Source organism: Mchenga conophoros, linkage group LG17 (genome assembly GCF_057382185.1).
Source record: "Mchenga conophoros isolate Kocher_MC1m ecotype Shallow Benthic linkage group LG17, M_conophoros_male_GT1.1, whole genome shotgun sequence".
In the NCBI taxonomy this organism is placed as follows: domain Eukaryota; kingdom Metazoa; phylum Chordata; class Actinopteri; order Cichliformes; family Cichlidae; genus Mchenga; species Mchenga conophoros.
The window spans coordinates 23,011,111-23,036,066 of NC_140542.1; the positions used below are offsets into that span (position 1 = coordinate 23,011,111).

The 24,956-nt window shown below is 41.1% G+C and overlaps 2 protein-coding genes across 2 annotated transcripts in view; one reads left to right on the top strand and one right to left on the bottom strand.

Annotated features, from left to right (window-relative positions):
* itih5 (inter-alpha-trypsin inhibitor heavy chain 5) lies at positions 1-19,827 on the top strand. Its single transcript, XM_085251228.1, has 14 exons — positions 1-298; positions 375-419; positions 1,021-1,184; positions 2,194-2,295; positions 4,194-4,474; positions 4,740-4,909; positions 5,182-5,298; positions 8,547-8,718; positions 8,936-9,245; positions 10,934-11,616; positions 12,211-12,264; positions 13,725-13,841; positions 15,488-15,865; positions 16,909-19,827. Exons 1-14 carry the CDS (start codon positions 185-187, stop codon positions 17,166-17,168), a joined length of 2,967 nt encoding a protein of 988 aa, XP_085107354.1. The 5' UTR covers positions 1-184; the 3' UTR covers positions 17,169-19,827.
* Positions 17,700-24,956, bottom strand: part of tmem110l (transmembrane protein 110, like) — a 24,324-nt gene continuing 17,067 nt past the window's right edge. The window contains exons 6-8 of the mRNA XM_085251229.1: positions 24,562-24,645; positions 24,332-24,463; positions 17,700-20,629 (exon numbers count right to left, since the gene is read on the bottom strand). Of these exons, the coding sequence (XP_085107355.1) occupies positions 20,501-20,629; positions 24,332-24,463; positions 24,562-24,645 (345 nt within the window). The 3' untranslated portion in view covers positions 17,700-20,500. The remainder of the gene's footprint in view (positions 20,630-24,331; positions 24,464-24,561; positions 24,646-24,956) is intronic.

A 24,956-nucleotide genomic window follows, 5' to 3' on the forward strand; every position in this document is an offset into this window, starting at 1 on the left:
GATGAAGCGCTCCCTCCCGAAAACACTGCGTCTCTCTCCTCCGGTGGGTGGGCGTGTTTTCTTCGCACCGTGTCGCTCCTCTGTCCGGTCATTCGGGTCTGGACTGGGACTCGGGCACGCTCCGCAGCGGGAGATGATGCCTCATTCATCTTTTTAACGAGTTTTGAAGTAGAGGAACTGCAAGATGCTGGTGACGCTGCTGACGCTGCTGCTGAGCTTCAGCGGGACTTTACTGGGACAACTGGAGGACTCTGAACTTGAAGATGATGTTGATTTGGCGGACTTTGGTTTAGACATTGTAAGATTGTTAAAGGAGACGTGTTTGAGCTTTTGGTTGTCAATATTTCGTCTTCTGATGATGTTTTTGTCTCCAGGCACCGCGCAGGGTCCCTCGCCAGGTGAAAACTATAATAACCAAGGTAAAACAGCTGTTTCAGTTACTGAGATATTGCGTGTTTATGCATTTTTTTAATGTATTATTTTGGAGGATTGGAGGGGGTGGGTGGGATGAAGAGCAGCCTCGTGTGGATTTAAATTATAATTTAAATTCTTTATTTCAAAATGATCAAATATGAGAAGAAATACTTTATCTTATCGTTCTGTCTTAAATCTGTTCATTTGTCACTTTACCTGAGAGTTGAGGATTTTGTAACAAACACTGTAATAGAATGCATGACCTACTTTTAGTTATTTAGAAGTTGATTTTGTCACTCTGAACCTCTGCACGTTGGGCGGAACGCATAGGACTGCCAAGCGCGCAGACGTGCCAAAGTATATGTCATGGCCTGGATCTTAGCTCACGAGCACGAATTCCTCTCAGTATTGAGTCAGTGTAAATTTGGAGTTCTAGCTTTCGTTGGGATGAAAACTGAAGTGATGAATAACTATCGGTGATCACAGCAGCTCTCCGTAAAATCTTGCCAAATTTAGCCAAAGCGCCACCGGTGCATGTTTTAGTGTTGTCGTTATTACTTCTTCTTCTTTCTTCTTCTTTCTTTTTTTTTTACTTTTACTTTGTAGGAGACCAAACCTCACATCCAGGAACTCTCCATCAAGACCACGATCATCTCCCGCTACGCTTTCACCGCGGTGTACTGCTCCTTGCTCAACCGCTACCCCGCCGCTAGTGAGGGCGTCTTTCAGTTTCAAATCCCCGCTAATGCCTACATCTCCAACTTCACCATGTAAGAGCCACACAGGTCATCTTAATAGGATGGTGGACAGAATTATTAGTTAATGACTTAATAGACTGATAAAGGGAATAAAGCTGGTGATTTAGATTTTTAAATCTCGATTCTACACATCTTTAAATCTATATTTTCTCTTGAAGCCACATAACTCTCTCCCAGCTTATTGTGAGTGATTCTGCGTTCTGGGATTTTTTGGCGATTTTAAAAAGACATATTCTTTCTTTTATCCTTTTAATCATCTTGCTGTCTTTCACATTGTTCTTTTAGAATGACATTGATTGGTTCTATAGATAGCAAACATAGTTGGACTTGTGAAGGTCTAAATTTGGTGCTTAAGTCTCAGTTGGCAGAAGTTTCATGGGCTGTGAGATGTGGTTAAAATGTCTTGACACACTAGGCATTTGGCCTATATGAAGTCCACCTGTGGCTGAAATAAAGCATCCAGAATCAACCTGAGTTAAGGTTATCAGTCAAGACCAAATGTGGCAGAAGTGGAAGGCATTTGGAGCAAATATTCAGTGTTATCTGCACTCACGTCACTATTTTAATTACTGAATTGACATGGTGAATCAGATTCCAATAGATATCACTAATGATCACATGTATAACTGTTAGCAAGTAACAGAACTCAGTTAAAATTAGATTTTTATATGCATTCATTTATTTGTTTGACTGAAGCAGTTTTTGGATGTTGTGGAAGATATTTTATGTTTCGAAAAGGATTTCAGGGCTGGAAGGTTTTATGATCTTTCCATTTCTTTGCATATGTTGACAGGAAAGGGTGAGCTTTAATGCACACACACACACACACACACACACACACACACACACACACACAGATTAGCTCACTTATTTTCAGCACTGGACTCCGTAAACAGCTGAAAACATGATTTCTGCAAACAAATTCTGTCCTTTGTCCAAGAAAATCCTAGTTAAACTGTAACAATAGGTGCTCGTGAACGTGAGCACCACTAATTCTCAACCTTTGACCCCAACACACCAGGATCATTGGGGGGCGTGTCTACCAGAGCGAGGTCAAGCCGAAGGAGAAGAGGGTCAAACAGGAGAGAGGAAAATCTGGGACGAAGGAGCCAGGTGATGCAAGGTAAGAGAGGATGAACAGGTGTCTGTGCGCCAGTTTGAACTTAACTGTGTGGCCGCGTCCTCCGAATTACAGATTGATAGCATCCCATCTAAAAATCCTTCTACCACTACAAGCACAAAGGGCGAACATGTGTTAGTGTGTGCGGGCACAAAGGCTGTAATGATCGTCTCTCCTCAGGCATAAATTGTGCCCCAAGAAGTGACACATGGGAGAAGTGACATCATACCATTTAGAACTGCCATGCAGAAAAGTGACATTTCATTAAATGTCATTCTGTGAGTCACAGACTCTACTGTAAATAGATTAAGCAGGCAAAGAAGGACGGGGCTGAAGGAAAAATGTGAGATTATTTGGAAGCAGTGAGTCCAATTTAGTGATATCACCACTTGGACTGTTTGCTTTGCTGCTCCACCTCTTTCAAAAAAATCATCCACCTTCATTAACTGCTGTAATGCTCCTTCCCTCATCTATCTAAAGCTGCTCAGTTATTATTTCAATACATAGGGGCATGGTCAAGAAAACTTAATCTTCCCATTCATTTGAGATGCATGGCAGTTAATGTGCAACATAAAAAAAAAAAGCTAAAAGCAAATATAACTGCAGGCAGTTTCAATAAAATTTAGACAATTAGACAATTTCTAAATACCAAGTACAAGAACTCCAAAAAATTGAAAATCTGCAAGATTTCAAAACCTCATAAACTTTAAATTAGCTCCATTTAGCAAATTCATTTCAGAGATTGCAAACTCCAAATATAATAAATCATTTAGCTTGTGCAAAGCTCCAAACATAAACCATAAACAAGTTATTTCCCCCAAAGCACACTACAGCTTTATCTCTTTTTTTTTCACATGCCATGTTTATTCTTGACTTTCTTCCAATATCATGTAATGTAATGTACTGTTTTTCATGATTACAGGAAACTTTGGTATTATAGCATTATACAGTGTTCTGTGAATGTAAAGGTTTAAGTTGTTGTTATTCTGGGTTTTTAGGTTAATGGTTGTGTATCTCTGATGAATTTCTCACTGTGGAAATTGGTTGGTTGAATTTATGGTCCCCACATTTGTTTCTGGCTACACAGAGAGGGATTGTGCAGAGTTAACTGACGTAGAGGATGCAGGGATGCACTTGCATGTCATTCTCCAAAAAGCTGACAGTGCATGGCTCAACAGCGATGGCTTTATTTGATGGTGACTAAGAAGGAAGTGGAACAACAGCGTTCAGCACAAGCAGGAAGACATGTTAAAACAAATGTCAAAGATCAAAAAGCCCACACAAGAATATCTAGTCGAGAGTTTTCATTGGTTTTAACACTTTACAAAGAAGCTTGTTGTCTGGCATGAGTAATATCTGCCTTGCATCAGGAGCTAAGCTAAGGGACCAACAGCACAAACATAAACAAGACCAGCCCACGTTATTAGTTGTTCCATATAATTTTGATACTGCACCCACGCACTGCTCCACAGCTGCAGACCTGCAAACTCTGCATAGCATCTTCAGATCACTAACTGAGCCACCATGACCGGGAGTAGTATTTTTTAATACTATATAATGGTGGAAGTAGAGGAAATGCACAAAAGCTGATATATTGTCATAGTTCAGGACCATTGACTGCTGATAGAGCACAATTGAATCACTAAACTGTGTGGCAATGGGGCAATTATCCATATTATACTGTAAAACTTAGATTCTATGCATCACAGTACTTTATTATTATTTTTTTTTACATTGAGCTGCTGTTGTAGATTACAGTAAGCAGACTGTAAAATAACTGTTTATTGCTGCACGTCTAGCTGTCATTACTGTGCTTTAATTTAACAGGTAAGTAACTGTAATTTTGCAGTTTATTCCACTTCATCCTCTTACTTTCTTTGACTGCCTCCTCTCCTCTCCAGTCCAGAGCCAGAAGTGGAGGTGTTCAGAATGGCGGCTAAAATACCTGGTCGAAACCGGGCGGTCTTCCTTCTGACATACGAGGAACTTCTACAGCGCCGGCTAGGACGCTACGAACACGTGACCAGCCTCCGGCCCATGCAGCTGGTCAGCCGCCTCAGCCTAGACGTCACCATCGTTGACCATTCCCCCATCACGGACCTGGAGGTGCTGCCGCTCCGGAACGGCAAGAGCAACGCCGCCGCCAACACTGCAACTGCTCCTAAGCCACCAAACATACCAGGTTCATAGATATTGAGTACTGTGCAAAATCTTTGGGAAGTTAAAAGTTAAGACTGTTATTTAAGTTCCAACAGCATATAGACAACACAAAACAAAAATCAAACTAATAAAGCTTAATGGCATAAAGAACTCTCGATAAATAGTAGAAAAAAAATCAAGTGCTTTTGTAGTCCATAAAATGTGGAGAGGTCACCAGTTTAGATTTACTGTTATAAAATCTCCGGTTCTTGATCCCTGTTAAAGCATTTCCTGTCTTTGTGCTCCAGCCAAACCTGAGCTTCCCATCACCACTGTGATCAAAAACGAAAAGAACGTCTGCAAGATCACCTTCAGCCCCAACATCATCCAACAGGCAAAGATCACCACCAGTGGCATCCTGGGAGACTTCGTGATCCGCTATGATGTTCAAAGAGACATGGGGATCGGAGACATTCAGGTGAAAGAACATCTCAAATGTGCTTAATAAACACAGACAGGGCCAAAAGTTTTCATGAAAAAAACAACTCAGCGACAATAATTGTTATATACTACATGCATGCTTGCAGATTTCCCATCCAGCAACGTTTATCCACCCACCTGTTAGTCATTCTTTTCTCTGGCCTCCTGCCACCAGCCTCATGTCACTGCCAAACTCCTGTCTGTCTTCGGAGCAGAACTACAACTGCAACCGATCTCACTGGCTGCTGCACGTCTGTCTTTGTTTCTCAGGTTTTGAACGGCCATTTCGTCCACTACTTTGCCCCCAAAGACCTTCCTGCTGTGCCTAAGAACGTGGTGTTTGTGATCGACACCAGCGCCTCCATGTTGGGGACTAAGATAAGACAGGTATTGCAATATACCCGAAAGAAAACTATTGCATCAAACAGCAGAATACTAATGCATTTTTTCCTTAATTTATGGCAGCTGTAAAACTACCATTAAAATGAATCTGCAGCGTGTTCCGTGATTAATGTTAGGATAATCAACAACAGAAGGAAAATAAACTGTGCAGGAACAAAAATGTAATTCAATTTACTTTAAGGCTGTCAAATGTCTTTTGTACCAGTAGATGGGTTTCTGAGCAAACGATGCGACACTGACAAAGATCATGATGAAACTGAGATCTTGAGTTGGGAAATGGATGGTAAACGGAGTGGTACTTTATGGTACCTTTCTGCCTAATCTGAGCAAATTTCTTCCTTCCAAAATTAAAAAGGGGGAAAAAATGGTAGTATGGCTAGGGAAAGAAAAGGGGATGACAAAATCATGGGAGTGGTTCTTTCCATTTTGATTAGTCACTTCCTGTTGGTGTTTCTAAGGGTGCTGAATTTAGTAGGGATGGTAGAAACATGTCAAGCAACATCTAGTCAAGTACCAAGTCCTAATTTATTTTGCCTTATTTTCCACACTGCTGCCCATCAGTTTCTATGTATTTGTCAATAGCCACCATGACGTTATCCATGACAAGCGAGGGGCGGTATAAGAATTTCCCCTCTCGCCCATGCGTGCGGTCTACCCTGCAAGCTCGGGTCCTCTACCAGAGGCTGGGAGCTTGAGGGCCCTGCGCAGTATCTTGGCTGTTCCTCGGACTGCGCTCTTCTGGACAGAGATCTCCGATGTTACTCCTGGGATCTGCTGGAGCCACTCGCCTAGCTTGGGACTCACTGCACCTAGTGCTCCGATTACCACGGCGACCACTGTTACCTTCACCCTCCACATCTTCTGAAGCTCTTCTCTGAGCCCTTGGTGATTTCTCAGGTTTCTCGTGTTCCTCGTTCCTGATGTTGCTGTCATTCAGAACCGCTACAGCTATCACTACGGCCACCTTCTTCTGTTTGTCTACCACCACTATGTCTGGTTGGTTAGTCACCACCTTTTTGTCCATCTGTATCTGGCAGTCCCACAGGATCTATATGTACGTATGTAAAATTCAGCCCTATTTTCTACAGTGCTCCACCTTCAAGACCTCAATCACCCTTGCAGTGATTGACTGGACCACACAAAAAATAAAAACACAGCAAGCATATTTTGTGTGTGGGTTTTGGAGTTAAATAAATAAGTAAAGACTAGAGGTCCAGAGTGTGTAAGCAGGGAAAAATTTTTTCCAGTGTTAGTGTGTTTACAGCTTAGCACCTGCCTGTTTTCCAACTTTAATGTGCTTCGTTTGTTAACTGAAGGGTTCGCTCTTGAATTTTCCTGTTACCAGTGAGCAGGCTTTTCCTGCTACACATTGTGAGTTTGGATTTGGACAGCTTACATTTACACTAGGCTCATAAGCTTGGTGTATTTTCACATTAGAGTGTTACCCAAAAGTTCCACCCTGGAGCAGAGGTCCTGGACACGAACCCTTCTCCTAAAGGAATCTGAGGAAATCTACATTTTCTGACCACCTCTCTTCCTTTATGAGGCTCTTTCCCTGTTTTAAAGTTGAATTTTAAAAGCTGCACTGGATAGGAAATGTGACACCCCCACCTCCTCACGCCCACACTGGAATATCAATATCAGACCTTTTCCTCCATCTGCTGTAGCACGATAATCCCCTCAGCCAGAGCTGATCTTTGCAGCTGCCATGAAACAGAAAAGAGGAGAGAAAGTGAAAAACAGATTTTCACTGAGAGAGAAAAGTGGAAACTGTGAGGGAGGAAGGTCAGAGTCTATGGGGTAATGGAACTTTCTGGACAACAGTACCCTCGACCCTCTGATCCCTCTCCCCACCAACAGCAGCCCCAAGTGGGCTGCAGGAACAGAACAACGAGTGTGTTTTGATGTGGCTGCACAATAGAGGTTTTTCAGTGAAGGTCAATCTGTGGTTCTGACCCCTGCAGTATACACCCCATATAGACATCTAAGAAGCTCCTCAGCAGCAAATCATATATCTCTCATCTGCTCATTTTTGCAGATCTGAAGATGAGGATTCAACACGGAAAAGCAGGAAGTTTTGTCTCCAAATAACTCTTATTTCTTATTTCCCCTGTACTTAAATATGAAGAAGTAGCATGTTCTGTAAAGATCTGACAGAATATGGTATCAAGTTTTATGGTACATTTAAATTCAATGGTTCCACATCAACAGCAAGTATCTGAAGTTTATGTATTCATCAACTTTTATGCTCTGTCGGTCAAATTTTGAGTAGATAAGACAGAAAACATTACCACTGCGGGATAAAATGCTAATTACTTAGAAGAAAGAGCTCCAAACATTCGAGTTCAAGACCTAGCAAATAGCACTTTACACATGAACTACATGTCACCACTGGAAAATGTTCTGTCTGTAAATCCAGAAATGTCCAAAGCTATTGTATGTATACACGTGTAGTTTTTTTTTTATCCGTAAAGAAACATACCACAGTGGAAACAATGACAGAATTTTATTTTGGCAATTAAAGCAAATAAAGAAATCAGGTAACAAACAAACCTTGTTTTCTTTCAAGGGATGATGAAAAGAAACGCTTCACAGTGATTGTTGGGATGGGGTTGGTGCTGATAGATGTTTTGAGTGTTTGCTTCCAACCCTTGCACTTTACAATACAATGAGCAGGAATGCAGGTTCAACTTAACCTAAGATAACCTAAAGCAAATACTGACACAGGCTCGAAAATAGCACAGAATTACTGTGAACATGACTGTTTCACCACGAGTTCCACCTGCAAATTCAATCTGAAATTCGTCACTGTAATAAGGATAAAAAAAATATTCAGTAGAAAAACACAGAAAAGATGTGGGTTTGAATATGTAACTCAATATTATGCTGGCTCACGATCAGAAAATATAAATTAAAAACTGAAGTTTTATTTAATTTTAAATCCATAAAAAGAGAATGCTGAAAGAAACTGATAATATTTTGATTGCCACTAAATATGAAATGGAAAAGCCAGGAAGGGCAAAGATATCAAGGAAAATCTGCCAAAATTACAAACATTAATACCTAAAGACAGGAAAAGCAAAAAGTTTCATTTAAACAGTCTGAGCGCTGCAGTAAATTATTTATTTTGAGGGTCTTTATTCTGCATGAATTCGTGAATCTTTGACAAAACAGAGACACTCAAACATCGAAGATGTTTACTGTCTTGTGATTTTTTATTTCCCGTCTCCCAGACTAAAGATGCCCTCTTCACCATCCTGAGGGACCTGCGGCCCGGCGATAACTTTAACTTTATCAACTTCTCCAATAAGATCAAAGTTTGGCAGCCAAATCGTCTCGTGCCAGTGACCCCCCTCAATATCAGGGACGCCAAGAAGTTTATTTACATGCTGGCGCCCACTGGAGGTGAGACGGTTCGTCTTTGTCTTGTCCTTTTGAAGACTTGAAGTAAAACTGCCTTTAATAACAGCAGTGACCTTCTTTGCTGATAAATAGATGTTGTTGTAGACTTAAAGTGGGAAAAGTGAGAGTTTAATAAGGACAGTAAACATATTAAAGTTTAGCTCAGTCACTGTGTTTCCATAACCTGAGATGTAAACCTAGTGATGTCCCTTCACTGTAGGCACCAACATCGATGGCGCCATCCGGACCGGCTCGTCTCTGCTTCGAGACTACCTCTTGGGCCCTGACAGCAGCCCGAACAGCGTCTCGCTCATTATTTTCCTGACAGACGGGCGGCCCACTGTCGGAGAGATCCAGTCCGTGGCGATCCTGGGGAACACTCGCTCAGCTGTGCAGGAAAAATTCTGCATCTTCACAATTGGGATTGGTAATGATGTGGACTACCGACTGCTGGAGCGTATGGCTCTGGAAAATTGCGGGATGATGAGACGCATCAATGAGGAGGCTGACGCAAGCGCCATGCTCAAAGGGTATGGCTTTGACATGACACCTTATAGGCTACAGTTGATATTTACGGGGCAATGAGCCCCATTTTGCTAATGAAGATGAGAGAATTTAAGGAAGCTTATTTTAATGTGTCTAAAATTCGCTTAAGATTATTTGACACTATGATCTAAAACCGCTGCAAAAGGACTCTGACATGGTTTAGTGTTAGGGGGTAAGTAACTGGTCGGAAACTGGTTTGAACATGTAGTCTGGATGAGATCTAAATTAGGTGTGAGGCTAGTCTGAAGTCTGTCTTGTTGTTAAATTGAAACTATACCACAATTAGCCTGGTCTTCTTTTAGTCTAAAATTGGTCCAAAAGGTTCAACATTAAATTTGGGGAAAAGGTCTAAACTCTGAAGGTCTGGTACTTGGCTTTAGTCTGGTTTTTACTTGACAGTCTGATGGCTGTCAGCCTTACACTGATCTAAAACTGGTCTAAAGGTCAACTAACACTGACTCGTTTTCAAACCAAGGAAACAAAGGAAAACTAATTTTTAACCAGTCTTTGCTGGAATTTAACTGACCTTAAACTGGTTTAAAAAGCAGGTCTGAAGCCTTTTTATGACTGTAATCCATCTATAAGATTAACTGTTGAGAATTAGTCTCTTTCTATCCAAGCTCCTTAGACAACCCTGACCTGAATGACATGGGCATTTTATCACAAAACAACACAAAAAATTCAAGACGAACATTGAGATGTATGATTAAGTAATTCTTACTTTCAATAAACGATTACTACCCAGTGCCCTTCACCTTCATAAATTTATAATCTCATTCTTATTAAGCAATTAGCTGTCCTTAATTCCTCCCTTCTCCCGCTCTGATATGCCCGTGCGTCTCTCATCGACCTATGAGGGAACCACGACCGCAAATGTGACGGTGCTGACAAAAGACGTCTTTAATCAACTCTCTCTCTGAGCTCTTTTTTTTTCCTATCCTTGACGCATGGTCCTCTTCTCCCTCTCTCTTCCGCACTCAGACACACGAGGTGTTTGTTCAGTTGAGCAGGAATGTGTGTGTTTGTGTGTTGTGAAACCTGCGTCTGAGTATGTACGAGGGGTTAACAGACAGACTCCAAAGATAATAGCCCCTGATCTGCTTGAACAAACATATTCATCAGGAGGTGAGGAGGTTTGCTGTGACGTGACGACAATGACAGGCCGCAGGAACTCTGAAGTGGGGTGGCAACAGCTTAAGGGGTTAGACAAGGGAGTTTATGGCCGGAAGGTGGCTTATTTGAATAAACAAGATGAGGAAGTATACTATAAGACCCTTCTTTTTCTGACACTGATCACCTCTCTCGTGGTGACACTGAACAAGCAAATGCAGGTTTGGAAACTCTATGCACAATGTGTAAAATTATATAGTGAAAAACATGCTTGATAGAATTTTTAATGTTAGAACTGTGTTAATGTGTTAGTATTACTACTGGACTCTGCTGGGCAAGCAAAACCCAGCTTTACTGCTTATCAGATGTTCACCAATTAATAATCTATAATATTAAAACTTTTATACTTTATAACTTTTATATAATGTTAAAGTTGCCAAAAAGAACACTGCACATTTAGTTGTTTGTCCAACTAATGCCTGACTGAGCTAATTTGATTGATCTCCTTTCAGCTTTTCTTTCATTCAACTGAAACTCTTCATATATTTGTGTTTCTTTCTAGGTTCTATAATGAAATCGGAACTCCTCTGCTGTCTGACATAAGAATCAACTACACGGAGAACTCCGTCCAGTACGTCACTCAGAATCTTTTCACCAACTACTTCAATGGCTCTGAGATCGTCGTTGCCGGCAAGCTCACAAACGAAAGCGCAGAATCTCTCCACGTGCAGGTCACTGCCAGTAACAACGATAAGAGCATCATACTCGAGACAGACGTACCACTGCGAAACCGGCAGATAGATACAGAGAAGCATGTGAAGTTAGCCACTTCTGCAATGGCGACGGGCGTCAGAGCCCTGGGAACTGACGCGACACAGAAATTAGGAGTCGCTTTGGGTTCGGTAGCAGAAGACTTCGTGGAACGTGTGTGGGGTTTCCTAAGCATCAAAGAGGGGCTGCGTTCACGACTGCGCAGCCAAACCAGCAAGGACAGGGAAGGCCACACTCAGCAGGCCACCAACCTGTCCATGACCTATCACTTCCTCACTCCTCTCACTAAAATTGCGGTGGAGAAGCCTGAAGTCCTGACTGATGGCACCATGGCCCCAGCGCCCACCATTACGCCAGGAGCCGGTGAGGCTACCTCACCTGCCAATGAGCTGCCAGGAGACACAGATGACAGAGAGCCACAGACACCTGACAGGGACCTCAACAGCCAGGCTTTATCGCAGAGCAACACAATCGGTAAGGTAGTGGCTCCCAGGTTTGGGGGTGCAGGGTGTCTGTAAAGTCTGCCTAATGAGTTCATGAGTATCTTCTTAGTTAAAAATTGTAAGCAAAATCTACTCAGGAGGAGCCGGAGGGCCATAACAAAATGATCAAGACATTGAACTAGCCCCCAAACTCTCCATACCTCAGATCTGATCAAGGATCAACCCCATCCACACAAACCCTACCCTACAACTCGCAACTCCAAAGACTGCAAATGTCCAAATGCCAAACACTACAGGACATCCCCCTGTGGAGCTTGAATCCTTGTCCCAACTCATGAAAGCTGTTTTATCAGTATGGGGAGTTACACAGTATTGGGCAGGTGGTTTCATGTTGTGGCTATTTATGAAACAGAAAATGAAGCAAATAAGGTTACACTAGCAAACAAAAAGAAGATGAAATTTGAAAGGAATTAAAACCATTATCTCATGTAAGAACATGCAGACTGTCTCTTTTCTGTCAACCCGCATTACACTAACAGTTAATCCAAACATAGTTATCGTTAAGAATTGGCATTAAGCAGTTTCTCAGGTTTGTTACTAAGACTGAATTTTCTCTTCCTTCTAGGCAAAGTTGTGAGAAGACCAACAAAGAAATTCATCACCCTCTCCAAGACATCGGGTAACTCCAGAATTTCTGTGCTTTTCCCCTTCTTTTTTGGGGGCACTGGAAGCATATATGCAGTGATGACATGGCACCAACTTAAAAGACAGAAGAAGGGGAATGTATAGTAGACTCGCTCTACACTCTGTGTGGGCAGCCTGTAATTTGGATGTCGGCAGTGATTACACAGACAGCGAGAGGTTCACAGATTCCTCTGAACCTGACCTGAAGAGAGGAAAGAACGTACAGGGTCTAATTGAAATGCCAACACAGGCACTACGTGGCATTTTAAACCTTAAGTGCTGTGTGCTAATGGAGTCTGAAAGAGGATGTTTGTGGATGTGTTACAGTAAAGAGAGGGAAGTTCATCAGAAGCAGTTAGTGAGGGCTAATAGCCCTGTCATTAGTGTTGCTCTGTCATCTCACTGCTCCCCTCTTCATCTTGGTTGGTTCTCAGCAAACTGTCGGTGACTCCAGTTGAACAAATAAACTCTAACCTAGGAGTAATACACAGACAGACACACGGATGTAAACGCATGTAAGAAAATCATCCATCAGTTTGCTGTTTATTTTCACAGGTTTTCTTATCCCAGAGTCATTTAATGCTGATAGATACCATACTTTAATTTACAGCTTTATTATTTATTTTCATTTTACCAGCAGCAATAATTTAGCTTGTTTTGTTTTCACCTCATTACAAAATTTTCGTCCTTGAGACACTTGCTGCAGGAAGCACCCTAAAGGTAGTTTTGAGTACTTTGGTACGTCACTGTGTGCATGTCGACAGACGTTGTCAGCACAATATCACCAGAACTCTGCAACAAGCTGTCAAAAAGCCTTTACAAGTGTGCAGCTAAGATGGGTTCGGTAATAATACAGGATTTACGTTTGAGTCCTGATGGTCAAAACTTGCTGCAGCTGTAATATTAACACAACATGACTTATTTTCTCATTTGAGCCACAGTCCTACCCCCTCTTATTTCATAGCTACCCATTGTTGCACAATAAAAAAATTTTTCTTAAAGCACCTCTTCAATTAAAAACCCATGAAAGGCTGATTGGTTACTGTCGTCATCCCCCTGGATGGCCGGTTGGTGTCGACACCCAAGTTTGTGAATGTGATAAGTGAAGAATACTGCAACACAGAATTTTTAAATTCATACAATAGGTGCATCTACTAAAAATCTCGGACGAGTTCAAATCTTAGTTACCTTGACCTCAAGGCCATTCCCCTCTGACCTTTTCACACAGACCTGCTGGTCACTGGATACCTTTTCTTCTTTTAGACCATTCCCTCACAGACAACAAACTATGTAACTTTTCTGTACATTTTATCAGTCTACCAGCATATCTCCAGTATCTAATTGTGTTGAAAATGCTAAATATTTTTTATTGCCCTAACAGATTTATGAACCAATAATTCTTGCATGAGTGAATTGCATTTAATTGTGTTTTTCCCCCATTAAACCCTCTCACAGCGGATGGTGACCCCCATTTTGTTGTTGAGTTCCCCCTGAGTAAACTGACTGTGTGCTTTAACATCAATGGCGAGCCTGGACACATCCTTGGCCTGGTCTCCGACCACAAATACTCTGGTAAGACTTGTGACTAAACCCTATACACCATGTTCCAAATTATTATGCAAATGATATTTTTCTCAGTTTTTCCTAAATAGTCGATTCAAATGACAGTCGGCATAATTTTCGAGTCATCAACCATTAGAGTATAATTCAAATGTTACTCAACAAAACTGCCAATGAAAACAGTGTTTTTCAAAAATATAAAACTTAAAATGCACAGTTCCAAATTATTATGCACACAAAGTTTCAAAACATTTTATAGGTTGTAGAGAACTGAAAATGGTAATTTGTTGAATTTGCAGCATTAGTGGATCAATTTCACTGAAATCAAAAGGTATTTCAATCAAAAACTTCTTAACAGGTCAAATTACATATTAACATAGGACCCTTTATTTGATAGCAGTTTTACAATTCTTGTATCCATGGAACTTGTGAGTTTTTGGAAAGTTTCTACTTGAATGTCTTTGCAGGATGTCAGAATATCCTCCCAGAGCTGATGTATGGATGTGAACTGCCTCCCATCCTCGTATTTTTTTGTTTGAGGATGCTCCAAAGGTTCTCAATAGGATTGAGGTCAGGGAAGAATGGGGGCCACACCATGAGTTCCTCTCCTTTTATGCGATAGCAGCCAATGATGCAGAGGTATTCCTTGTAGCATGAGATGGTGCATTGTCTTGCATGAAGATGGTTGTGTTGCAGAAGGCACAGTTCTTCTCTTTCTACCATGGAAGAAAGTGGTCAGTCAGAAACTCCACATACTTTGTAGAGCTCATTTTCACACCTTCAGGGAGCCTAAAGGGGTCGACCAGCTCTCTCCCCGTGATTCAGGCTCAAAACATGACTCCACCACCTCCTTGCTGACGACACAGCCTTGTTGGGACATGGCGGCCGTCCACCAACCATCGACCACTGCATCCATCTGGACCATCCAGGGTTGCACTGCACTCATCAGTGAACAAGACTGTTTGAAAATTAGCCTTCATGTAGTTCTGGGCCCACTGCAGTCGTTTCTGCTTGTGAGCACTGGTTAGGGGTGGCTGAATAGAAGGTTTATGCACAACTACAAGTCTCTGGAGGATCCTACACCTTGATGTTCGCAGTGCTCCAGAGGCACCAGCAGCTTCAAATATCTGTTTGCTGCTTTGTAATGGCCTTTTAGCAGCTGCTCTCTTAATAGAGATGTATTTGTCTGGCAGAAACCTTCTTCGTTGTGCCTTTATCTGCAAAAGCCCGTGTGTGCTCTGACTCAGCCACAAATCTCTTAACATTATGGTGATCATGCTTAGGTTTTCGTGAAATATCTAAGGTTTTCATTACGTGTCCAAGGCATTTAACTAGTTCACGCTTTTCAACAACAGAGAGATCATTTTTCTTTCCTATATTGCTTGAAAATGCTGGTCTGCTTAATAATGTGGAACATCCTTCTTTAGTAGTTTTTCCTTTAATTGGGCTTACCTGGCAAACTAATGATCATAGATGTCAGAGATTGATTTCAATGATACAAAGAGTCCTGAGACACAATTCTATCCATGGGTTTAATTGAAAAACTACTTATTTAATCTTTATGATACTTAAACACAATTTGCATAATAATTTGGAATGTGGTGTAAAGGCAGCAAAAATCATTTATGCCTTTAATAAAACATGTTCTGTGTTCTCAGGTGTGACGGTCAACGGTAAGCTCATCGGCGCCCCGGCACCACCGGGCAGTCACAAGCAGCAGCGTACTTACTTCAGCACTATCACCATTGTGGTGGATAAACCCCAACGCGCCTACATCGAGGTGACACCTAAGAAGGTTATTCTGGATGGACGGGACCGCATTGTTCTGCCCTGCCACTCTACTGTGTCTGTGGACAGTGGAGCGCTGTCTGTGGCCATTGTGGGAAATTCGAATGTGACCGTGACGGTCGGTGGGAACATCAGCTTCGTAATCCTGCTGCATCAGTACAAAAACCCGGCGCCCTACCAGAGAGACCATCTGGGGTTCTACATTGGAAACAACAAGGGGCTGTCGCACAATTGCCACGGTCTGCTAGGTGAGTGTTGAAGGAGTATTCATCTGTAAAATCCTGTTGCTCTGAGAACTCTAATCAATAAATACTAAAGCACTGTTCTCAACCTCTGGAGGCTGGAGCACTGACTTAAGTGAATATATGAATATTTGGTTAAGTAACTATATATGAAATGATTATTTATTATTCACAAAATCCATGCATTTTTACATTCATCAGTCAGGAACAACTTTATAAAGTCGCTGTCTAAAATGGAGTAGGTTCTCTTGGGTTGCAAAATACAACTCCAATCTGTTGGAGCATGGACAGGGGATCTCCATCGGTGTCACTGAGGTCCACCACCGGCTTGTTGTCAGTTTGGATGTTAGAGTTAGTGGGGTGCGGCCTCTGGACAACAGGCGTGTGTTTGACCAAACTCTGGGGATGTGGAGGATTTAGAGACTGAATCGATGCCTTGGGCTCTTGGCCACGTTCTGAGTCATTCTTAGGGGTTTTTGTAGTAGGGCTACTGTCCAGGGTGTGCTTGGTGCGTAGTACATGTCAAAGCCTTGTATGAATGCTGAGACCCAAGGCTTCCCAGGAGAACACTGGATTATAATGGACAAGGGGTCACCAAAATCAAGAGGAATTATCCTTTGAGCATAGTCAGGTAAAGCCAGAAATGTTCTCACTAAAACTGGAAGTGATTTTGCATTAAGAAGCTACACACTTGGAAGCTACTTGCCAGGTTAGATCACCGCACTTGCGCCACTATACAAAGTTGCAAGTAAAAAAGGTCACATTTTGAGAAAAGGATAAAAGTATGTCTAATTTAAGTATTTAATTACAAACTAAGCTTTAGATAGCTACACTTTAATCTGGGCTAATCTGGCAGAGTGATTCAGAGATTTGAAAAAACCTGGCTTTATCTGAGTTATATGGAGCTACATTGTTGCAAATTGTGAATAAATGCAGATTTGTCAGAGAATATATTGTAATAAGATCCATTATCAGCAGGAAATTAACTGACTGGCCTAAAAAAGGCTTAAAATAACCCCCCCTTTTTCTTTTTTTAAATTTCCTTTCAGGTCAGTTCCTGTATGAGGAAGTAGGATTGGCAGAGCTTCCTGCACAGGGAGATACAAAGCCCTCACTGGTCCTGAAGGTGAAGAACCGCTCAGTGCCCGTTGTTCAGAAAAGTAGGAGGATCTACAGCGGCACACAGAGTGTGGACTGCTGGTTCGCCAGGAATAACGCAGCCAAGCTGATAGACGGAGAGTACAAAGACTATTTGATGTCACACATGTTTGACACAGGAGACTGGCCACATGGGACAAACCGGGTGTGAGATGAGCACAAAGAACTATAGCTTCAGCATTTAATTACCTGACTAAACTCCTTTTAAAGATAATTATCACATCCAAAAAGACCTAAAAGCCTCCACACATTACGTTTTTTTCCTACTTTCAGGTCCCTTCTGAATATATTTTTATTATTTCTGATGAAAGTTAAAGGTTTTATTATACAATTTCTTATTTTTTACATTAATTATATAATAAAAAATGTAACTAAAATAATGAAAACTAGAAAAATTTTAACGCTGCTTTCTGATATCACCTTTTGCACACATGTAAACTTAAAGCTGTAAATCACACCTGTTTACCACTGAGAACAACCCCACCAACTAACCCTTTGTCCTACTGCTGATGAATACATGTAAACCTAACACACCCTTACATACAGCACCTTGTCATCAGGTGGAGGTCACAGGGCTGCAGGCCACACCCACACAGGTGTGCTCTGGCCAGGTCTCACTCAGGTTGTCTGTCATCGTGCTGCAGCGCCCGGGCTGCCACAGGAATTCAACACCGAACACGAGTTCATGTGTCAATCATCTTTAATGATAACACAGAGTAAATACATTCGTAAGAAGCGCTGAGGCAGCTCACGGCCTGTGCATGACAACTCAGATCATGCTGTACCATGCCATCCACAGGATTATAACTTTGTTTATTAAGAAAAAAAAAGAGAAAGAAATACAAAATACAATATTACAGACAGTACATATCAAACTGTAGACCTTTGAAATTATAGATGTAAACCATGTAGGCAGGAATACTTTGAGGATAAAGTAACACACATCCATCATTTGACCCGTTTACCACCTTTATCTGGCGAAGACTCAAAACTCACACCTTTTCACTAAGCTTCCTATTCAATGCATTTACCACAGATTGGACCACTATATAGATTTACAGTTTTCATAACTGAATAAATAAAATTTTGCAAAAGTTTAACACACAGCTGCTGCATCACCACACTGTAGTGTAACATAAAGGCCTCCTATAGGAGACAAAAAAAAGTCTGAAGTGTTACAAAATGTTCTATTGTTATTGTTAAAAAAGTGCCTAAAAACTACCTGATAATTCAATTTTAAGCTTGACTGATGCTTCTGCATTAAATCTACGACATAGACATTTATCCTACTCCATGTAATTCTCCGGAAGTGCAACTACTCGATTGAGCAGCTTGTTAGTAATATGACATATTGGAGCAAACATAATGCTCGTGTGAAATATGAAATATAAGTTGTTATTCTATCTGGCTTGCTCACAATGCTAAACCACCACCAATGCACCACATACGTTTTTTTTTTATTTCCATAGCTTTAATAATTGCTGCATAGTACCGTCTGTCTTCTTTGCAAATGTTTGAAGTAAATCAACCCCCCCCCCCCCAAAAAAACAGACTGTTTATAAAAGATGGGTGTAGCCTTCAGGTGTGAAAAGTGAAGCCAATGCAGAAGCACTTTGAGCCTGCATTCTTTCTAATGGCCAGCAGGAGGCAACTGTTTAAGTAGTCAAAAGGAGCCATGTTGTATAGAAGTCTGAGGAAAAATGACCAGACTTCTTCAGCCTGACAGACACTGGCTTAGTACCTGGAGCCTGGCTCGCAGTCACCAGTTGTCAGGGAAAAATAAGTACTCCTAGATCAGGTACTAATAGTTGCTGGAAGGCTGCTGGCTACGGAAGTATGATTCCTCGATTGGTTGACGAGCAGCTGCTTGCCGTCACTGAAAAGCTCCTTGTGATGGCTTTGATTACTAGCAGATTGCTGTGGTTGCCTAAAGTTTGTGTGTAAGATGTCAACTCGTTTGTAAAGAGTTGTGAAAGTAAACCGGAAACACAGAACATTTACCTTCAAATTAAAAATTAATCTTTTTCAAACATGTTGGATTCAGTCAAATTTACTGTAAAAGGCTGTGCTTAGCAAGTGTTTGTAGACAAAACAGTGTCTTCCATGCAAACTAAAGGCGACTGCAGCAATCTCTTATCAAACAGACTTCCGCAACTTCCGGTAACCACTCACCAAAGTGTCAGGGAGTGCGCATTCACCAGCCTGTGTGACTTACTTGACCTGTGAACTCTGTAAAGATATTTCTAATGGGTCTCAATTGCTAGTTTAAAGCATGCTTCACTAGAGCATGGTATTCATTCTCTTTATATATAAAGACAAAGAGGGGGAAGTGTAAGTGTATGTATACTTTTACTAAATCACGTGTGTAGCCTTTAATGTAGTAAAAGATAATCTGAAGAGTATTCATCCAAATCAGGTCAAAACCAGTTTCAAAATGGCCAAACATGAGGCTTTAAAACATCTGTCTTTTATGTAGTTTAGGATTAGGATGCAACAGCTAGCTCTGATGTTAAATCGCTAGTTCACAGTGGTATACTTTTATTTAATGTTCATTTTTTTAAACGATGGCCTCATTTAGAGTAAAACAGACATCTTTTATATACAGTCTATGGAAGGAAAGCAACACAATGACGGCTGCTGTTTCGGTGGTGCAATGTCAGAGCAAGGTCATCCATAGATTAAACGCAGGAGTATAAATCAAGCTTAAGATGTGTTGGTGGTGTATTTCATCAGCCACATTATCCACGTGTTGAAAGTGCAGCAGCCAAAGGACTGATGTGTGCGGTTCAACAGAAAAACAAAAACAAAAATCCCACTGATCGCCCTTTTACCTTAAAGTAAACAGCCGGAGGGAGAACGTGCAGGAATGACTATAATTACACCTCAAATAAAAAGGTGGATTCAAAGTGATTATATTTGAGTATAACCTTAGAGAGCACTTTTATATATATAGTGTATACTTTCTTTCTCCTTTTGGAATATGACACTCGATAAATGACTCTCTTTAGAGAAACAACATTTCCAAAAGTCCCTGGAGTTGAGAGAAGACAGATTAATTTTAGTCTTTGTCATTACCACCCGTAGATTTTGCCCTGTGGGCACCGCGCTCCTTAATGATCTCTCCCCACACACGTGGCGTGTTCAGCTGTGGTTTCTCTGATGTTCTCTTGCAGTAAACGGAGGCAGCAAGGTGAGAGGATAAAGACTTTCTAATTCCCAAAACGCTACGTGATGCACAGTGCATGCATATACTGAGTCGACCTCCAGTTCTAAGTGTTCTAACCTTCGATGCGGAAGAAGGCAGCTAAAGGTATTCACATTCACAGGTTATACGACCTTAAATTGTGCCCTTTGCTTGCAAAGAAGCTGATATTAAGACTGACGACAGTCTGTGAAGACGTGGATGGAAGTTTGTTTTTCTTATTTATGCTGTTATGTGTTGTGTGTGGGGACAGTCGATAATCGAGGACACGTCACCTGGGTTTACACTGCCACCCAGCTTGGTCTCAGTGGTCCACCTGAGTACTGCACATAGGGGACCGGTTCAACCTCAGCCGGCTCCTCCTCCCCCTCTGAAGCCTCTTCGGTGTCTGTCTCAGCCGACAGCAGGACCTGAGAGAGGGGGATTTTGTTAGCCACCAGAGCTTACAGTAGAGCAGCACTAACTATAAGCTAAAGACAAAGAACAGATGACTCATTTTCAGCTGTAGTGTGTGTTTAGACTTTGCGTCCTAGGCAAAAAGCTGGGAAATCTCTCAGCTCTGGATTCCCAGTCCACAGTGGAAAAATACCGCTGTTTATTTGCAGCTTTGAAGACACTCTCCAGAAGCAGGAGGAATTCAACTCTCTAAGGAGCAGAATTCCACAACTATTAGACATTTAAAGTACTAAAAAAGTTCCATATGTTTCTTTAAAATAGGGTTTGACATGTGGAAAATCTGTTAAAAGGGTGAGCTTAGAGATTAGTAAAGAGTAATATCGGAGTAGGAGCGTGCATGTTTGATCCTTTCCAACCCTAACCAGGTAGCTTCAGTGCCTAAACCTATCCATCTATCCAAACAGCAAAAGAAAATGAAGATTAAGCGTGAAAGAAAACATTAAGTATAAAGGACTTCTGGAAAAGAGGGAAATATCTAAACAGATTGTGAAATACTCACTGAGCTCAAACTGCCATGAGAATGTGCTTTTGCAACTGTACTGTTGCAAAAGTCAAGAGCGGTCCCAAATTCTACACAAGGGCAAACAGCCAAAGTTAACATCAACTTTTTAAATGTTCATCCGTTTGTGAGTATGAATCAAACAGGTGTTCCCCAAGGGACAATTTCAAGCCATTAAACCTCCAGCTGTGTTTGACCAGAGCTTTGATCCCTGTAGCTAATGTGGAAAACTGGGAACCCAGATTAAATAGAACGTACAACGCAGCAGGTGTAACTGAATCACTGTCGGTTAAGCATAAGTTAGGACTTTAAGCTTTGGTAAATGTGGGGATTTCAAGGCTTTCACACATGCTATGTGCCTTCTTAGGTGCCTTTAAGGCCCTGTGAACTGATTTATTGCTAATGGTTCACTCACACAAAAGTATAAGACTGTAAACGCCCTTGTGACTAGGTGAAATTTGAAGTGAATATTTTTGACTTTTTATGGCCGATTCCACGTACTGATCATACAGAGATTGAGTTTGTTGCACACATTATCTCTGTGCAACCACGTTTGAACACAGGCGATTGTACAGGTTGCCTTTGACCTGTCAGCCTGTCTCCAAACTTGTATAGACTGCAACCACTGTCAGATATATTGTCAAAGGTTAACAAACATCTTATTTAAGTCAAAGTCAAAAAGACTTTATTTATCCCCAAGGGGCAATTAAGATAGATGATACCTTGCCGACCATACATACAATACACAAACATCACATTGGGGAGACAGGTCAGGCTAGGTAGCACTGGCCAGTCGACCACACGAACAGCGACCTGAACCGAAACCATAGAAAATGCACGACATGAGGAAAGACGAGGATTTCCAACACGTGGTAATCAGTCAAGCGCACCTCATCTGCACCTCGCTCAGGAGAAAAGCACAGAGACACAGGATTTGTGTCTCTGGATTTGAACCCAGGACCTTCTTGCTGTGTAACAGTACTAAAACTGAGCATCCATACCAACTTCTTTATTTGTAGCGCTGCAGCTATACTCTCGTTAAACTCATGTTAAACTCATGTTAAACTTCTTCTATAACAGTCAGTCTAACTAACCACAACAACAGCATTGTGGCTCCAACTCCACTAAGAGCTCATCCAAATCAATGCCCGTCTTTCTGCTGTCCTCCTCCACTCAGCTTTCCATAACATCAGCATGATGAAACAAATTATAAATGTCACTTTTATTCTTGGTATGAAGACTTGATTTATGCCTCCTTGGCAGACGACCAGGGAAAAGAAAAGAAGAGGGAGGGATAAACACTCTCATCACATTGCACACAAGGGTCACGCACCCCAGCAGTCATTCGCCCTAAAGTCTGTGAGTTCAGCCTTTCCTTAGAGGAAAAGAAGGATATCAGAAGCTTCTATGCCTGGTATGAATTACTACAAGAAACCTCTTCCAACTTTGTCAGACTAGACAAACCAGCATCCAACCACGCACACACGAAAAGCCTGCTTGTGTGGGCTTCCTCTTGATCAAGTGGGATCCAATAAGAGGCTTTTTCTGCGTGTTATTACCCTTTATCCTTTTCCCTTTATTTTTTCTGTGTAATACAGACAAAGGGTGAGAAACCCATTTAAATATCAATAATCCTATATCTCCTTTTAAATGTCTGCTGAGGTTTTAATTCTATACGCAAAACCACGCGCAAACATTTTCATTACGGGAGTCTGAAACTTCGACAACCAACTATAATCAAGCTAAAATCGCCTAATTCAACAGCACTGACGAAAGCTCGAGAGAAAAGTCTGACTCAGTGTTTCTTGGACTAAATTTATGGGTTTGGATCCTCATTAGATCAAACGTAAAGAGAAAAACAACAGGTGCAGCTCACACCCAGCGAGACAGTGTTGGTACATTAACGCTCATTTCGACACACGATGAAAGATTTTTCTTCAAAAAGGAAAGGCATTCAGCTTTCACATGGCATGGTTGGATCTGTCTTGGTTAATAGTCCCAGAGGGTGTTTGGTGGGAACAAAGTTTTTTCAGGGTTATTTCCTTTTTGGAACAAAACATTTATAATAATAACAACAAAAAAAAAACAAAACATCAATGAGTCACTTCCAGAACTCACACGAGTCTGTCAGATTCCTCCAGGGATTTAATTTAACTGATGGCTGAATAAAAATACTGAGATTTTAACCCTGCATGGACTAAAAATTCAAAATTCAAACCCTAAAATTTGGAAAAAAAAAAAATGTAATATTGAACAATATCATATTATCTGTGTGTTCTTTTTAACTTTTAAATAACTGTTTGGCTTCTATATGAACACTAAAGAAAACTAATGGCTTCATATTAAAAATTACAATTACATACAGCAACTGAAATGCCTGCAGACTCTAAAACACATTTGCAATGAGGTCTTACCACAAAAAAACCAAAAACAAATTACTGCAAATAGTAAAGATGGTAATAGTAAACATATGATGGTAACCAAATGATACTCTGGTATTTTTCCCCTTTTAAATCTTGATGGCGTTCATCAGCTGGAGCTAAAACGCTGATAATTTACTGTCACTGCTACAAACTATAAACCCACAAATATAACTGTGTGGGTAATACAGTACCGGTACGTCAAGTATTGACTCAACTCACAAAAGACAAAAAGGCAAAGGCTCTAGTGGAGAAAATACAAAAAAAAAGTGCTTCTGCTAATTACAGTTCAATTGAAATACTTTCAATAGTTTTTCCTACAGAAGTGATATTTTATCACAATAATAACAGCTGCTTTTAAACTGGTAAGTGATATTATTAAAGCACTAGTTTGTCAGCTTGGCAGACAGACACAGAAATTCTGACTTCGTTGTCAAATACGTCCACTCTGCTGGGTCTTCCTCCTCCTACCTGTCTGTAAGAAAAGGGGAGCCCCAGGGTTCCATACTAGGCCCACTGCTGTTCTCATGTGTAACTATAAAACAATGTTTACGAGTGACAACAGGCAAATGCTGCATTCTTATTTCAGCAGACACATATATGGTCTATCTGCTTCAGCAGCATTAGCCTTTAAATTCTTACAGTCGGGTTTTAATGTTGTTCAGTCTAAGCTTGAATTAAATGGGCACAAATCCAGTTTGATTGTGATGTTTTTACACAGCAACAGTTACTCTCACCCTTGACTCCTCACTGTCCACCCACGGCAGAGATTCGGGCTTCTTCACCAAGCTGTCGGACGAGTCGTCCAGGCTCTTCATTGTCTTATACTTCCTCATCATCAAGCTGTCCACCACCCAGAACATGATTGACTACAGGGGGAGACAGAGACACCACAAGGTGGTACGTCCAAAGCAGTCAAAAACTGTCCTGATTAGTTTCACTTTCTCATCATGAAAACAGAACTTACATTGACTATGAAGGGCACGATAAGCATGACGAGGGCCAGCTCCAGCTGAGGGTTAGCTATGTAGCTCAGCAACACCTCCTGTAACTGGAACAGAAGATGAAAACTGATTAATAATAACAATGGATGGTTGAAGGAGTTTGAAATAAATTGAGACCGTCAAATAACGACAATTGTTGCTATGACGAAGGCTAATTTTACAACACAAATATTCTCAATGTTACAAAAACAAACTCTCTTTGAAACAGACTTCATGTTTACACTGGGATCAGGAGAAGTCATTTTTTCACCATCTTCCTTGTTTATGTTTCTTGGTCAAAAGTTCTTAAGTGGCAAAGTTTGTTTCTCATGAACTTTACATTTCTGATTTTTTATTTATTTATTTATTGCATATTTCT

Bases quoted from the DNA above. Each gene is read 5' to 3' on its own strand.
- itih5 (XM_085251228.1), top strand. From the start codon at position 185: ATGCTGGTGACGCTGCTGACGCTGCTGCTGAGCTTCAGCGGGACTTTA. The intron at 1,185-2,193 runs GTAAGAGCCACA...CCAACACACCAG, and splicing joins TACATCTCCAACTTCACCAT to GATCATTGGGGGGCGTGTCT. The intron at 12,265-13,724 runs GTAACTCCAGAA...ACCCTCTCACAG, and splicing joins CACCCTCTCCAAGACATCGG to CGGATGGTGACCCCCATTTT.